Here is an 18,346-nt window from a genome sequence, read left to right as displayed (position 1 = left end):
CGATTTGAGGTGTATTCGTAAGGAGGAATGTCTTTTTAGTGTGTCTAGACACAGTGTCTGGGGACTGTCTGAATATACACCTGCCAATCAGGAACCACAGAAAGGCCACGGAAAGAAAAGACCAATTAACCAAGAAAACACTCCAATTATTGTTTCAGTACATGGGTTAATTTATGTACGAAACATAATACAGTTATTTCAACACTTTGACAATGGTGGTTTATTTTGTATTGAAAAATAATATATAATTGGTGCTGCCTTACTAGGATGGATATTATTACAGAACATTGCGATACATCTACAAAAATCAGGTATGTTTTGTTTCTTCAGTTCGAAGACTAATTCCTGACATGACACGTTGGGTATTACGTAACCACCAGCTCGCCAGAGGGCGTATTCACTGGGATGGTACAAAATGGCTGTGCCCGTTATATATAATAGCCGTCACATTTAACCGTTTTATTAATTAACTATACGATTATACTTGTTAATATTAAGCAATAATGTGCATTATATATCGTTGAATATGCTTACCAGGCCAAATGCCTTAATTGTCCCCTCCTTTAAATGGCAGGCTATAATACTTTGCCCACTCTGAAGGGGGAAAAGCAAATTCTTCAGCAGAGTATTTAATCTGCGAAGTGGGAAGTATATTCATTGTCATGCCACGACCAGAAGAGGTCAGGCCCTTTCTAAAGGGCCCTATAGGCAACCTAGGGAGACACCACAGCATCTTAGAGGTCTAATTAACGAGCTACTCTCAATTCACTGTCAAAACCTATACTAGCTCTGCCAATTACCTTTTGACTGACCGTTCAAAATTGCGCCAAATTTCCTCAATCAAAATTGTGCACCTTTTCTCTTGGGCATAAAATTGCTCCATTCAAAATTCCATAGCACCACCACCACACACACACACACACACCCCACCCCCACCCCACCTGCTGCCGACTTGGTCGGGCTGCTGGTGCTCCCTTGCACCTGCCAGTGTAGGCGGTCCCTCCTCTCCCCCCCCCCCCCCCCCCCACCTTTCCTGTCATGACAGGCGTGCGCTACAACAGCTTGTTCTGAATGTGCATGTAAAACCCTATGACCTGACCTGACCTAATTATATTCGTGTCGTTGAGTAGTTTATAGATTTCTTTACTTCCAGATTTATTTTTCAAAAAGGGTTTTATTTTAACTGGTAAAATGGGATGCTTTGGAACACCAACTGTTTGGATGTTAAAAGCAGTTTTCTTGCGTATAAAAACTTGTATAGCCTTTAATAAAGAAGCAAGTTCTAGAAAATTTGATTTTATGTTATACTTAAAGCTGAAAGTGTCATAATCTATAAACTGTCCTTGAAGTAATATTTGTTAATAACATCCCAGTGTATTTAAAACTGATTATTGAGAATTGAAAATACAGTAATCTTTTTGTATAATACCACAGTAATAATATGTTTTTATATGAATTTGTTAATAACATCACAGTAATATTTAAAGTCGATTATTTGCAATTGAAAAAAATATTTGTTAATAACATCACAGTAATATTAAAAGTCGATTATTTACAATTAAAAAAAATATTTGTTAATAACATCACAGTAATATTTAAAACTGATTATTTGTAACTGAAAATAAAGTAATATTTGTTAATAAAACCCCAGTATATTTAAAACTGATTATTTAGAATTGAAAATAAAATAATATTTTTGTATAATACCACAGTAATAATGTTTTTATATGAATTTTAACATTAATCATTATAGACTTAGGGACCGTCCAAAATTTTCAACATTTTCACGAGCGTACAAACCGTACACAGGGGAGGGGGTCAGCGTACACTTTTTTTGAAAATGAAAAATGTTAATCAACATTTTTCATTTGGGGATGTACACTTTTAGGGGGGGAGGGGGGTGGTCAAAAGTGTACAGTTTGTACGTTCATGAAAATTATGGACAGCCCTTTAGTTACATTGCAATTTATCGGTTCCTTTTTCACACAAATGGACTATAGCATCATTTAAATTAGACTCATCACAGGTAATGTCTACTTGCCTAGGATCAGCAAGCTAGCTTCTATGTCTATTTCTATTTTGTAATTTAAAATGATGTTGATTTACAGAAAGCTCATATTATCACTTTAATGTACACTTTTCATTGACGTTTACAGCTCAAACCGTGGTTTACCTTCACTAGGAATGCAGTCTCGTTCCCTCAGCCTGTGGCAGAGTATGTTATCGGACAAATTATTGCAGTTCGCCGAGGGTTTTATGTTTTACGAGATCAACAAATACAAGCTGTATGGAACAAGTAAGGAGTCTTAGTCTTCACTCTACTAAAAAATGTACAGCAAATTTTATAAAATGATTGTAGTAATAGTGAAATTTTGCATAATGATTTTAGTAATAGTGAAATTTTGCATAATAATTGTACTAAAAAATGTCAGCAAATTTTACATGATTGTAGTAATAGTGAAATTTTACATAATGATTGTAGTAATAGTGAAATTTTGCATAATGATTGTACTAAACAATGTCAGCAAATTTTACATGATTGTAGTAATAGTGAAATTTTACATGATGATTGTAGTAATAGTGGAATTTTGCATATTGATTGTACTAAACAATGTCAGCAAATTTTACATAATGATTTTAGCAATAGTGAAATTTTACATAATGATTGTACTAAAAATGTCAGCAAATTTTACAAAATTATTGTAGTAATAGTGAAATTTTGCGTAATGATTTAATAATAGTGAAATTTCACATAATGATTGTACTAAACAATGTCAGCAAATTTTACACGATTGTAGTAATAGTGAAATTTTACATAATGATTGTAGTAATTGTGAAATTTTACAAAATGATTGTAGTAATAGTGAAATTTTGCATAATTAGTGTGCTAAAAAATGTCAAATTTTTTTACATAATGATTGTAGTAATTGTGAAATTTTACATGATTGTAGAAATACTGACATTTTGCATTCGAATGTAGTAATAGTGAAATTTTGCATAATAATTGTGAAAAAAACGTCAGCAAATTTTACATAATGATTGTAGTAATACTGAAATTTTACTTAATGAATGTCAAATTTGACAATGATTGTTGTAAAAGTGAATTTTTACATATTGATTGTAGAAATAGTCAAATTTTACATAATTATTGTTGTAATAGTCACATTTTACATCATGATTGTAGTAATAGTTTTTTTTTACATAATACTTGTTATAATAATTATTGTTTTACATAATGATTGTAGTAAAAGTCAAATTTTACATAATGGTTGTAGTAATAGTGATTTTTTACATAATGATTGTAGTAATTTTTAAGTGACGTTTTACATAATGATTGTAGAAATAGTCAAATTTTACATAAGGATTGTAGTAAAAGTAAAATTTTACATAATGATTGTAGTAATTTTTAAGTGACGTTTTACATAATGATTGTAGAAATAGTCAAATTTTACATAATGATTGTAGTAAAAGTAAAATTTTACATAAGGATTGTAGTAATAGTTAAAATGTACAGAATGTTTGTAACAATAGTCAAGTTTTATGTATCCTGTTATATTTAGACATGTTTATTACAATGGAATGGGGCTGGTGTTTTTCAGAACTGATACATTGATATGCAACCAACCTCTAGTTGGCACGGTTGTGAGTATTCTTGGTCTGGGTGCTATTGGCACAGAAGGTATTAATTACTAGTTGAACAAATGTTTATTTGCATTAAAGTTTCCCATTTACTGTATTTTAAATAGAGGTTAATAAACTCGGTTCTAGTTATTATAAAATTTATGTCCCTCATGAAATAATTATTAGTTGCACAAGCTTTAGCAAGTGACAAATGCGGTTCTAGTTATTATAAAATTTATGTCCCTCATGAAATAATTATTAGTTGCACAAGCTTTAGCAAGTGACAAATGCGGTTCTAGACAAATGCGGTTCTAGTTATTATAAAATTTATGTCCCTCATGAAATAATTATTAGTTGCACAAGCTTTAGCAAGTGACAAATGCGGTTCTAGTTATTATAAAATTTATGTCCCTCATGAAATAATTATTAGTTGCACAAGCTTTAGCAAGTGACAAATGAAGATTATTTTACAAGACATAAATTTAATAATAACTAGAACCAAGTTTATTATTCTATTTATTACCTTATAGATTTTTTTTTTAAGTTTGGGGTCAAGGTGGAAATAATAAAACACAAAGTAACAATATTTAAAATAAATTGCCAGGTAGCCTGTTAGGCTTGTAGCATTAGCAAAACCTGGTTGCCCAGCTGTGAAATGTGGTTGTCCAATCACAGGGAGTTGTAAACCTGGTGTGGCAGCAGGTTTCTTCCTCCAGTGCTTCAATGACTGGACTCTGCTACTATGTCTGATGGGCTCGGGTTTTATGCTCCAACCAGAACCTCATGATACATACATCAAAAGCCTTGGTATGTGCTGTCTTGTCTGTGGGGGAAAAAAAAGCTCTATTGGTGCTTTTCGATAAGGGTAGCCTATGTGTCAGCAGGTTTAATATTTTTCTCTCTTTGGTCTCCTCCCTCCCTCAGCCCCTCTCTCTCTCTCTCTCTCTCTCTCTCTCTCTCTCTCTCTCTCTCTCTCTCTCTCTCTCTCTCTCTCTCTCTCTCTCTCTCTCTCTCTCTCTATTTCCTATTTCCTATTTCTAGTTCCAGCCAGTGCACCATGAGTGGTATATCAAAGGTCGTGGTATGTACTACCCTACCTGTGGGATGGTGCATATACAAGAACCCTTGCTGCTAATCTAAAAGAATAGCCCATAAAGTGGCGACAGCGGGTTTCCTCTCTTAACCACATGTTCGATGCCATATAACCTTAAATAAAATGTGTTGAGTGCATTGTTAAATAAAACAGTTCCTTTTCTTTCCTCTCCCCCTCTCTCTGTCTCTCCTATTCTCTCTCTCTCTCTCTCTCTCTCTCTCTCTCTCTCTCTCTCTCTCTCTCTCTCTCTCTCTCTCTCTCTCTCTCTCTCTCTCTCTCTCTCTCAGGTATCAGAATAGCAAATACAGCGGATAGCTTCAGCTTAAAAAGTGATGTTATATCATCCATTAACAGTAGAAGAGCTTGTGGTGTCTGTGATAATTATGCTGACTGTGATGTCTGTTTTATCTCCAGTGGCTCGCCTGTGTAAAGTGTTTGGTATGGAGGTGTGGGGGGTCACCAGGACGCTGGTGCCTCAAGACAAGAAGAAGACATTTGTTGATCATTACAGGTAAACAGCCAGGCCAACCATTGGTGTCACAGTGCTTACAGGCTGTCTGCTTTAAGACCTGCAGGATAGCACATACCATGGCCTTTGATATGCCAGTTGTGGTGCACTTGCTACAATGAGAAATAGATTAAACAATCTTCATCTATTGGATGTCAACATTCAATAATTATTTTTATATAATTAATTATATACATTTTCAGTGGAAACCTGATTTTTATATCAAAACCTGTGGTATGTGCTATCTTGTCTTTGGGATGGTGCATATAAAAGATTCCTTGCTACTAATGGAAAAATGTCTGTGTGGTCCTTCACCATATGTCTGACGCCATATAACCGTAAATAAAATATGTTGAGTGCGTCGTTAAATAAAACATTTCCTTTCTGCCTTCCTCTCTAAGACTATATGTCAGAATTACCAAATGTTTGACATCGAATAGCCGATGATTAATAAATCAGTGTGCTCAGTGGGTACGGCACTTGCTTGAGATGCCTGGGATGAAGGATGTCCAGAACCCTCCCTGTGTGCCCCTTGACTGGTATATCAAACTTCAAAGGCTGTGGTATGTGCAGTTTTGTTTTTGGGAAAGTCCTTACAAAAGATTCCTTGCTCCTGATGAAAAACATATAGTGGATGTTACACTGATTTCATGTCGTAATGACCAAATGTTTGACATTCAATAGCAGATGTTTAATTAATTAATGTGCTCTAGTGGTGTCTGCTAACAAAGCAAACTTTACTTGTTCTTGGAGCTCACAAAAAATCCTACTTTTCAAAACCTTGCGAGACATAAGCCTACAAGACAGAGGGGCCAACTACCATACCCAGTGCTGGAGGAAATGCTCAAATTCGGACAAAAACAGTAGAATCTGCAATGATTTCAGCATGTTTTGTCAACATCTTCTGTTTTTCTCTGTTTTCAAGTAGCTTTGCAGTTAATTTTATAAATGTAAGAAGTTACTTGTCGGATAAAACCGATAGAATCTGCAATGATTTCAGCATGTTTTGTCAATATCTTCTGTTTTTCTCTGTTTTCAAGTAGCTTTGCAGTTAATTTTATAAATGTAAGAAGTTACTTGTCGGACAAAACTGATAGAATCTGCAATGATTTCAGCATGTTTTGTCAACATCTTACTTTTTTGTCTGTTCTCAAGTAGCTTTGCAGTTAATTTTATAAATGTAAGAAGTTACTTGTGGGATTTAGTCATTCTTATTGATTATATTTTTCAAATGATAAAGAACTTCCAGAAAATCTACCTCTCTTACTGGTAAAACAATTCACATTTTAGGTTAATGAAAGACATAGATGAGGTTCTGGAAAATGCCGATTTTATTGTGGGTGTTCTACCGTCAACGGACGAAACGCGAGGAATACTTAGTGATCGGCGCTTTTCAGTGTGTAGGAAGGTAAACACTAGGAACAACACGGCAGCACATTGTTTAATTAATGGCTTTTAGAAATGCATGCACGTATGCACATGCAAACACACACACAAACACACATGGGCCATGAATACATATAAACTCTCACCATCGATCCATCCATTCATCCATCCATCCATCTATCCATCCATCCATCCATCCATCCATCCATCCATTCCTCCACCATCCATCCATTCAAATATCCATCTATCCACTATCCATTCATTCATTTATCCATCCACCCATTCATATGTCCATCCATCCATTCATATATCCATCCATCCATTCATATATCCATCCATCCACCATCCATCCATTGTCCATCCAACCCTTCATTCATCCATCAATTCATTGCTGCCTACTTACTTTCCAACCAACCTACCTTCCTACCCACCCACCTAAAATAAACACACCTATCAAGCTACCCACCCACAGACCTATCTTCCTAAAACCTACCTACCCACCCACCTACAATAAACCCACCTATCAACCTACCCAACCACATACCTATCATACTATGCCCACAGATGAAACTGATGGGAAATGAATGGCCACAAGAGACAAACACCTGTCGCTGTTGAAGAGACAAGGACTGGGATGTGGAGGTGGACAGTGAAAGAAGTTGAAAGATAGGAGGAGATGCCAGACTGGACAGAAATGAGATGGAATTGAAAGGAGAGAAAGTAAAAGGGCAATGGGAATGAAAAACACCAATTTGGTTTCTGGAAATATGGTTGGTGGATGTAATGTTTACAGGGAGGCTTTAGCTCAGTCGGTTGAAAAAAGAAAGAAATGTTTTATTTAACGACGCACTCAACACATTTTATTTACGGTTATATGGCGTCAGACATATGGTTAAGGACCACACAGATTTTGAGAGGAAACCTGCTGTCACCACTACATGGCTACTCTTTCCGATTAGCAGCAAGGGATCTTTTATTTGCGCTTCCCACAGGCAGGATAGCACAAACCATGGCCTTTGTTGAAGCAGTTATGGATCACTGGTCGGTGCAAGTGGTTTACACCTACCCATTGAGCCTTGCGGAGTACTCACTCAGGGTTTGGAGTCGGTATATGGATTAAAATTCCCATGCCTTGACTGGGATCTGAACCCAGTACCTATCAGCCTGTAGACCGATGGCCTAACCACGATGCCACTGAGGCCGGTCAGTCAGTTGAGGGATTGGCTGAGGTATTTGCATTGCAGGATCAAACCACCTCCAGTTTATTGGGGTTTTCTCGTTTCAATCAGTGCACCACAACTGGTCAAAGGCTATGGTATGTGCTTTCCTGTCTGTGGGAAAGTGCATATATATAAAAGATCCCTTGCTGCATTAGGAAAAAATGTAGCAGGTTTCCTCTGTTGACTACGAGTCAGAATTACCAAATGTTTGACATCCAATATCATTAATCAATGTGCTCTAGTGGTGTCATTAAACAAAACAAACTTTATATAATGTTTACATTACAAAGTCATGGGACCGGCCTCGGTGGCATCATGGTTAAGCCATCGGCTGGTAGGTACAGGGTTTGCAGAGCAAGTTTTAATGACTCAGTGGGTAGGTGTAAGACCACTACACCCTCTTCTCTCTCACTAACCACTAACAACTAACCTACTGTTCAGAGCCCCATTCCACGAAGCGATCTTGGCCCTAAGATCAAAAACTTAAGTGCATAGGGTATCTATGCGCTTAAGGTAATCTTAGGGCTAAGATCGCTTCGTGGAACGGGCTCTGAACAGACAGCCCAGATAGCTGAGGTGTGTGTCCAGGACAGCGTGCTTGAACCTTAATTGGGTATAAGCATGAAAATAAGTTGAAATGAAATGCAGCTTTGAGAGAACACCGTCCAAGAGATATTTGAACATTTGTCGCTCTAGTCGGTGCATAACGACTGGTACATCAAAGGCTGTGGTATGTGCTATCCTGTCTATGGGATAGTGCATATAAAAGATCACTTGCTACTAGTTAAAAATGTAGCGGGCTTCCTCTCTGACTAAATGTAACAAAATTACCAAATTTTTGACATCCATTAACCGATGTGTAATAAATCAGTGTGCTCTAGTGGTGTCGTTAAACGAAACAAACTTCCTTCGAGATATATTATGATATTTGTTTTCAGAAACCTGCCTTTGTAAACGTTGGCCGGAGTGATGTAACCGATGAAGACAGCATTCTCGAAGCTCTAAGGTATGCACTGTAATCCATAACTATTCAACCCGTGCTCCTGAATAGTATATCAAAGGCCATGGTATGTGCTATCCTGTCTATAGGGACAGTTTATGTAAAAGATCCCTTGCTGTAAATGGAAAACTGTAGATATAGCTGTCTACGTTTCATGCTCGCCATTATAAGCCTCAATACATTCACTATATGCATTGTAATTCATAACTATTCAATCTAATTAAAATTAGCTCCACTATTACATGTGGATCTAACAGCAGCCAGTTGGAGCTCATGTCCACCAATCAAAACCTTACTTGCAGAATCATGCCAGTGATTTGAAAATAATTTGAAAACATTTTGAATTATCTTGAGGGTATACGACATGTTTCATGTGAATTACAAATGCCTTATTTAGACCAGTAGAACTAATTTTAATCAGATTGCTAACAACACTGCATAGTCTCCAATGTCCAGGTAACATTTCGTCTGTAAATAATAATTTAAATATTGACCAATCACACTTCGCCTTTTATAACGTTATTTGGGAGCATACAAATTCTAAAAATATCAGGCACGTCTATTTCAGTGGCCGCAGTACAGCGAACCATACCAATACATACGGGATGGGTTATCAGTCTTTAATTTTACATTAAAAATTATTTATTTATTTATATAAAAAAACTAACTAAATCAGTCTTCAGTTTTACATTACAAATTATTTATTATATGAAATAAAACATGTTTTACGGTATTCGTAATTCACATGAAACATGTCTTATAGTTATACCCTCAGGATAATTGGGAATGTTTTCAAGTTAATTTTAAATCACTGGGATGATTCTGCAAGTAAGGTTTTGATTGGTGGACATGAGCTCCAACTGGCTGCTGTTAGATCCACATGTAATAGTGGAGCTAATTTTAATTAGATTGTTAACTATTCAGTCTGTGTATAATATTATACTATCCTGTCAGTGGAACAGCATATAAAAGATGCCTTGTAACTAATGGAAACGGAAAATGTACTGTGCTTTCTTTGCTGGATGGAATCAACTTCTGTTTAACTACACCTTGGCACATTTTAAACTACGTCGATTTGGTGTGTACCATATTGTTATTGTAGTGAGAGAAAGGAAAGTTTAACTACACCTTGGCACATTTTAAACTACGTCGATTTGGTGTGTACCATATTGTTATTGTAGTGAGAGAAAGGAAAGTTTAACAACACCTCGGCACATTTTAAACAATGTCTATTTGGTGTGTACCATATTGTTATTGTAGTGAGAGAAAGGAACGGAAAGTTTAACAACACCTCAGCACATTTTAAACTACGTCTATTTGGTGCGTACCATATTGTTATTGTAGTGAGAGAAAGGAACGGAAAGTTTAACAACACGTCAGCACATTTTAAACAATGTCTATTTGGTGTGTACCATATTGTTATTGTAGTGAGAGAAAGGAACGGAAAGTTTAACAACACCTCAGCACATTTTAAACAATGTCTATTTGGTGCGTACCATATTGTTATTGTAGTGAGAGAAAGGAATGGAAAGTTTAACAACACCTCAGCACATTTTAAACAATGTCTATTTGGTGCGTACCATATTGTTATTGTAGTGAGAGAAAGGAACGGAAAGTTTAACAACACCTCAGCACATTTTAAACAATGTCTATTTGGTGCGTACCATATTGTTATTGTAGTGAGAGAAAGGAACGGAAAGTTTAACAACACCTCAGCACATTTTAAACTACGTCTGTTTGGTGTTTACCATATTGTTATTGTAGTGAGAGAAAGGAACGGAAAGTTTAACAACACCTCAGCACATTTTAAACTACGTCTGTTTGGTGTGTACCATATTGTTATTGTAGTGAGAGAAAGGAAAGTTTAACAACACCTCAGCACATTTTAAACTACGTCTGTTTGGTGTGTACCATATTGTTATTGTAGTGAGAGAAAGGAAAGTTTAACAACACCTCAGCACATTTTAAACTACGTCTGTTTGGTGTGTACCATATTGTTATTGTAGTGAGAGAAAGGAAAGTTTAACAACACCTCAGCACATTCTAAACTACCTCTATTTGGTGTGTACCATATTGTTATTGTAGTGAAAGAAAGGAAAGTTTAACAACACCTCAGCACATTTTAAACTACCTCTATTTGGTGTGTACCATATTGTTATTGTAGTGAGAGAAAGGAAAGTTTAACAACAGCTCAGCACATTTTAAACTCTGGCTATTTAGTGTGTACCAATGCACCACAACTGATCAAAGGCTGTGGTATGTGCTTTTCTCTCTGTGGGGAAGTGCATATAAAAGACCCTTGCTAAATTCAGATAAAATGTAGCATGTTTCCTCGTGTCTGCGTGTCAGAATTACCAAACGTTTGACATCCAATAGCCAATGATTAATTAATCAATGTATTCTAACAGCAGAATGGTCCAAAGTTAAAGTTAACATTGGTTTTGTTTAATAACACCACACAAGCATGTTGATTTATTCCTCATCGGCTATCAAACAACATTGGATGTCAAACATTTGCTGTTTTTTACATATAGTCTTACAGAGGAAATCCGCTACATCTTTCTTTCCCTATGTTGGACACCATATAACCCTAGTTTAGAAATGTGTCGATCTGTTGTAACACCTCCCAAGGTGTCTTGTACCGCTTCAAAGGTGCTGACCCTAGTTGCAACCCGTAAAAAAGGGACACTAAGTAATATTATTTGTACTGCAAATGAGCAATGTGATTTATTTCTACAGCTTGAGTAATATTATTTTTACTGCAAATGAGCAATGTGATTTATTTCTACTGCTTGAGTAATATTATTTTTACTGCAAATGAGCAGTGTGATTTATTTCTACAGCTTGAGTAATATTATTTTTACTGCAAATGAGCAATGTGATTTATTTCTTCAGCTTAAGTAATATTATTTTTACTGCAAATGAGGAATGTGAATTATTTATACAACTTAAAGGAGAGGACAACTAAGGCATTTGGCCTGGTATGCATATTCAACGATACATAATGCACATTATTGCTTAATATCAACACGTATAATCGTATAGTTAATTAATAAAATGGTTAAATGTGACGACTATTATATATAATGGGCACAGCCATTTTGTACCATCTCAGTGAGTACGCCCTCTGGCAAGCTGGTGGTTACGTAATACTTAACGCGTCACGTCAGGAATGAGCCTTAGAACTAGAGAAATACAATCTACCTGGTTTTTGCGGGATGATAAATAGTCATACATTGCAATGTTCTGTAATAATACACATCCCAGTAAGCCAGCAATAAGTATATTCAGCACTATATAAATTATTTTTCAATACAAAATAAAATACCATTGTCAAAGTGGCTACACAACAAGTCGAAACAATTAACAATGTTTTGCCCATGCATTAACCTACGTACTGAAATGATACACAGAGTGTTTTCTTAGTTAATTGGTCTATGCTGTTAGTTGCTTATTCTACCTGTGATTCCTGATTGGCAGGTGTGTATTTGATTGGTAACCAGACGAGCCAATTAATTGATGCTGTCTTGACACAAAAATACATACCGGTATTGTGGAATATTACCTGTCGCCCCTAAAATTGTAATGGACATGGTTTATTACTGTAAATAGTTCTGTAAAACTATAGATTAAGTAGACTTTTCCATCTAAAACCACAGAACTGACCAATTACATAGTCCCAAAGAAAAGAAAATTATCACTTGGGTATCATGGGTTGTCGTTTTTGCTCCAACGTAGCATATCAATAGGCCTAATAGTGTACATTTTTCCTTTGAATTATTAAACAGAGAAAAATACTTTAACCCCATTTTGTTCCATTAATGCAACTTGAAATATATTTAGTTAAATAGTTTATTATATTATTACGTCATTTATGCTGTAATATTATTTTTACTGCAAAACAGGAATATTATTTTTACTACCAATCAGGAATATTATTTTTACTACCAATCAGGAATATTATTTTTACTGCTAATATTAATATTATTTTTACTACCAATCAGGAATATTATTTTTACTGCTAATATTAATATTATTTTTACTACACATCAGGAAGGGCTGGATCTCATGGGCGGTTCTCGATGTGTTTGACGAAGAGCCTCTTCCAGCTTCAAGTCCTCTGTGGCACGAGCCGCACATCGTGGTCACGCCCCACATGTCGCCAGCTATCACCTACAGAGATCACCCTGTGAAGGTAAATAATAAACTTGATCTTCCCACGGTATTCAGAGGAGTTGATACTGTAAAGATAAATATTGCGGGTTGTATATCGTTGTCGCACAACAGCCACTATGTTATGAGGTGGTAATCCTGTGATTGTAAAGATTGCGGGTTGTATATCGTTATCCCACAACAGCCACTATGTTATGGGGTGGTAATCCTGTGATTGTAAAGATTGTGTTATTTATTATTATCGCACAACAGCCACTATGTTATGGGGTGGTAATCCTGTGATTGTAAAGATTGTGTTATTTATTATTATCGCACAACTGCCACTATGTTATGAGGTGGTAATCCTGTGATTGTAAAGATTGCGGGTTGTATATCGTTATCCCACAACAGCCACTATGTTATGAGGTGGTAATCCTGTGATTGTAAAGATTGCGGGTTGTAAATCGTTATCCCACAACAGCCACTATGTTATGAGGTGGTAATCCTGTGATTGTAAAGATTGTGTTATTTATTATTATCGCACAACAGCCACTATGTTATGGGGTGGTAATCCTGTGATTGTAAAGATTGTCTTATTTACTATTATCGCACAACAGCCACTATGTTATGGGGTGGTAATCCTGTGATTGTAAAGATTGTCTTATTTACTATTATCGCACAACAGCCATTATGTTATGGGGTGGTAATCCTGTGATTGTAAAGATTGTCTTATTTATTATTATCACACAGCCACTATGTTATGGGGTGGTAATCCTGTGATTGTAAAGATTGTCTTATTTATTATTATCACACAACAGCCACTATGTTATGGGGTGGTAATCCTGTGATTGTAAAGATTGTCTTATTTACTATTATCGCACAACAGCCACTATGTTATGGGGTGGTAATCCTGTGATTGTAAAGATTGTCTTATTTACTATTATCGCACAACAGCCACTATGTTATGGGGTGGTAATCCTGTGATTGTAAAGATTGTCTTATTTACTATTATCGCACAACAGCCACTATGTTATGGGGTGGTAATCCTGTGATTGTAAAGATTGTCTTATTTACTATTATCGCACAACAGCCACTATGTTATGGGGTGGTAATCCTGTGATTGTAAAGATTGTCTTATTTATTATTATCACACAGCCACTATGTTATGGGGTGGTAATCCTGTGATTGTAAAGATTGTCTTATTTATTATTATCACACAACAGCCACTATGTTATGGGGTGGTGTTCCTGTGGTTGTACAGATTGTGTTATTTATTATTATCACACAACATCCACTATATTCATGGGAGGTAATCCTATAATAGAAATTGTCTGATATACATTCATTTCATTTCAACTTAATTCCGTGCTTATATCCAATTAATGTTCAAGCATGCTGTCCTGGGCACACACCTCAGCTATCTGGGCTGTCTGTCCAGGACAGTGCGTTAGTTGTTAGTTGGTTAGTGGTTAGTGAGAGAGAAGAGGGTGTAGTGGATTTACACCTACCCACTGACTCGTTAAAACTTGCTCAGTGTGGGAGCCGGTACCGGGCTGCGAACCCAGTACCTACCAGCCGTATGTCCGATGTCTTAACCACGAAAGAAAGAAATGTTTTATTTTACGACACACTCAACACATTTTATTTACGGTTATATGGCGTCAGACATATGGTTACGGACCACACAGATTTTGAGAGGAAACCCGCTGTCGCCACTTCATGGGCTACTCTTTCCGATTAGCAGCAAGGAATCTTTTATTTGCGCTTCCCACAGGCAGGATAGCACAAACCATGGCCTTTGTTCAACCAGTTATGGATCACTGGTCGGTGCAAGTGGTTTACACCTACCTATTGAGCCTTGCGGAGCGCTCACTCAGGGTTTGGAGTCGGTATCTGGATTAAAAATCCCATGCCTCGACTGGGATCCGAACCCAGTACCTACCAGCCTGTAGACCGATGGCTTACCACGACGCCACTGAGGCCGGTCTTAACCATGACACCACCGACACTGATGATGGCAGTCTAGGATCGATCCCCGTCTAAGGGCCTATTGGGCTGTTTGTCATTCCAGCTAGTGCACCACAACTGGTATATCAAAGGCTGTGGTATGTGCTGCTAATCAAAAAGAGTAGCCCATGAAGTGGCGACAGCAGGTTTTCTCTCTCAATATCTGTGTGGTCCTTAACCATGTCTGATGCCATATAACTGTAAATAAAATGTGTTGAGTGTGTCGTTAAATAAAACATTTCCTTCCTTCCACTGAGGCCAGTGTTATTTATTATTATCACACAACAGGTTGTATATTAAGGGGAGGTAAATTTTATTAAAGGTTGTGTCATGTATATAGTTATCACACAACAACCACTATATTCAGGGGAGGTAAGCCTATTAAAGATTGTGTGGTGTATATAGTTATTACACAACCACTATATTCGTGGGAGGTAATCCTATCATATTAAAGATTTTATTGTATACTAAAAGGCAAAGTTATTGTGACACACAAAAGAAAGATAATTGATAAGTTTTTACTGCCCTGTATAAAATGTTATAATATGGAAAGAGAAATGTCCAAAGGTATGGAAATGAGCAATACAATGAAAAGGGCGCACTTGCCATATGTAGATGAGCCACAACAGTAGAGGGGGTCCAGAGCGAAGTTCACACAGTCAGTAGCGAGTGTGTTCATCTTGATCATTGATACAGGCCTGGCACCATCTTCTCATTGAGGCCACTAAACACTAGAGAAAGTTCCTGGGAATGTCTGTTTCGCAGATGCATGTGTCTTGACGAGGGGTTGACACGGGGGTCGCCGCTACGGGGACGGTCCCTGACATGGTTGCTTTGTTGATATCGTTGCTATAAGTGCCATATGGTGTTTCTGTGGACATTAAATTGACGTGCGATGTCATGCTGCGAGGTCCCAGATTCAAGCATCCCTATGACTCACCATCTGTCATTTCCACTGAGACGTGGCATGATGAAGTTGCATCAAACAGTTCACTAATGGTGTTTTTCTGACTTCTGGACTTCTGAAGGCTGCACAGAGTGGCAATGATATGCGACTGAATGTCTGGCCTTTTATGGTGAACACTGGACAGCATTTCTCCGAATATTCCATGTTTCTTGCACAAAGCATGCAGTAGCTGCAACAACTGCTTGGTTGCATTTCTTCGAGCTGTTTTATGCACATTTTCTCTGGTTTATATCCATAAATCCATTCACGGATTTATTACTCCAAACAATCCATGTCACAATAACTTTTGCCTCTGATTATAATAAAGATTGGGTGTTGTATATTGTTATCACACAACAGCCAAACTATTAAGGGGAGGTAATCCTGTGACAGAAATGATTGTGTGTTGTATATTATCACATGACATCAGTTATATTCAGGTGTGTTGACCCTATGATGGTAAAGATTATATTCTGCGTATTATCTCAATATCATCAGCTAAATTCAGGAGAGATAACTCGGGGGAAAGCAAAGAATACCTGTTGTATATAGAGGATATTTCATGTTTTTTGTCAAATATGATTTATATCTTATCTTGTGAAGTTTGCAAGCATATCTCATGAGTCGCACTTGCACGACGAGTGTGATATGATTGCAAACTTCACAAGATGAGATATAAATCATATTTGACAAAAAAAACATGAAATATTCTATTTATTATATAACTTTTGGCAATTTACCTTTATTTTTAAAATGCCAGCAGCAAAATAGTTCCGGCTTTCTTACAGTGAAGATAACACTTTCTACAGTGACAATAACACATTTTAGAGTGAAATAGTGAAATTTTCACTCTAAAATGTGTTATCATCACTGAGTGACTGATGACACTTTTATTTCACTAATATTTTAAGATATTTCGCTAAATGTTATATAATAAATTTTCTTGCATACATGTCTTCAGTTAAATTCAGGGAAGATAACCCTTTAAATATAAAGAAAATAAATTGTGTTTCTGCTATATTATGGAAGAAAATCCTATGATGGTTTTATGTCATGTTAATACAAAGTATAGTGTTTATGAATGAATGAATGAATTAATTTAATATACTGGAGATTATAGCTCCTAATGGAAGTTCTGTGTCAGTAATTTTGGTCAGATGGCATATCAAAGACTGTGGTATGTGCTATCATGTCTATGGGATGGTGCATATAAAAGATCCCTTGCTACTAATGAAAAAATATAGCGGGTTTCCTCTCCAAGACTAAATGTCAAAATTTCATCAGAACAATTTTAAAACTACATCCAATAGCCGATGATTAATAATAAATAAATGTGCTCTAGTGGTGTCGTAAAACAAAACAAACTTTATCTTTCTATTTCAGATGTGTGACTTGTTTAAGGATAACTACAAACGATACATAAACCATGAACCGTTGCTTCACGTTGTCGATCCTCAGAAGGGATACTGACGTACCAATGTACCATGAATCGTTGCTTCACGTTGTCGATCCTCAGAAGGGATACTGACGTACCAATGTACCATGAATCGTTGCTTCACATTGTCGATCCTCAGAAGGGATACTGACATACAAGCCTAGTGCAAGACTAATAACCAGTCTTCAGTCAAGATACATGTATTCTAGATTTTTAACCAAAGAAATTTCTTTTTTGGAAGCTATATGTTATACATCATTTTATTACCCAAGCAAACACACATAACGGAGAACAAAAAAATCATTTGTTTAACGTACCGTACACTACTATTGGATGATTTGATGCCAACAAACCAATCACCTTGTTGGTACTAAATATAACGTCATCATGATTTGGCAAAGCACACACAATGATGTCACGTAGTTTAAAGCATTTGTGTTTACGTCTTTCTGGTTTCAGTGTTAAACTTGTAATAAAATGGTAGTTTAATGCAATTCATTATAGATTTTTTTTTACAGAATATATAGAACTTTGGGTTTTGAAAATTATCTATGAACCTTGAATAAAATCCAAAGTTAAAGCAATACCCAGAACAGTAAAGTTGTTTACGTCGTTTCTATATACATGGACATGTAGCCAATGTAGGCTATATCGAAAATAAGATTTTAACTTTAAAATATAACACAAATGCTTAGGTGCGCAGACAAACATTTTCTTCATCTTTTTTGGCAGCTATATATTATATACTGACCCACAAACGTGATTATTTTAATTTTTATATTTTTAATATATAGGTAATAACTGGTTACTGTCTTATAAATAGCAATTTACAATTTATATGCATTATGTCATACAATAATGGTGACATTGAAATTCTTAACCATGTATTAACATTTATTGACAGCTGTATTTCTAAATGTAAAGTTCTTGTTCCAGCTATCAGTGGGGCAGTAATTTAATTTAATTATTTCCAAGTAC

The 18,346-nt window shown here is 36.2% G+C and overlaps 1 protein-coding gene across 1 annotated transcript in view; it reads left to right on the top strand.

Annotated features, from left to right (window-relative positions):
- Positions 1–17,785, top strand: part of LOC121384950 (glyoxylate/hydroxypyruvate reductase A-like) — a 33,471-nt gene extending 15,686 nt beyond the window's left edge. The window contains exons 5-11 of the mRNA XM_041515442.1: positions 2,157–2,296; positions 3,600–3,679; positions 5,129–5,225; positions 6,513–6,630; positions 8,767–8,834; positions 12,882–13,023; positions 17,317–17,785. Of these exons, the coding sequence (XP_041371376.1) occupies positions 2,157–2,296; positions 3,600–3,679; positions 5,129–5,225; positions 6,513–6,630; positions 8,767–8,834; positions 12,882–13,023; positions 17,317–17,403 (732 nt within the window). The 3' untranslated portion in view covers positions 17,404–17,785. The remainder of the gene's footprint in view (positions 1–2,156; positions 2,297–3,599; positions 3,680–5,128; positions 5,226–6,512; positions 6,631–8,766; positions 8,835–12,881; positions 13,024–17,316) is intronic.
- Positions 17,786–18,346: the final 561 nt, after the last annotated feature.

The sequence above is a fragment of the Gigantopelta aegis genome, chromosome 11, assembly GCF_016097555.1.
Source record: "Gigantopelta aegis isolate Gae_Host chromosome 11, Gae_host_genome, whole genome shotgun sequence".
NCBI lineage: Eukaryota > Metazoa > Mollusca > Gastropoda > Neomphalida > Peltospiridae > Gigantopelta > Gigantopelta aegis.
The sequence above is the reverse complement of the archived record's forward strand: the minus strand, read 5'-3'. Positions and strand labels throughout refer to the sequence as shown.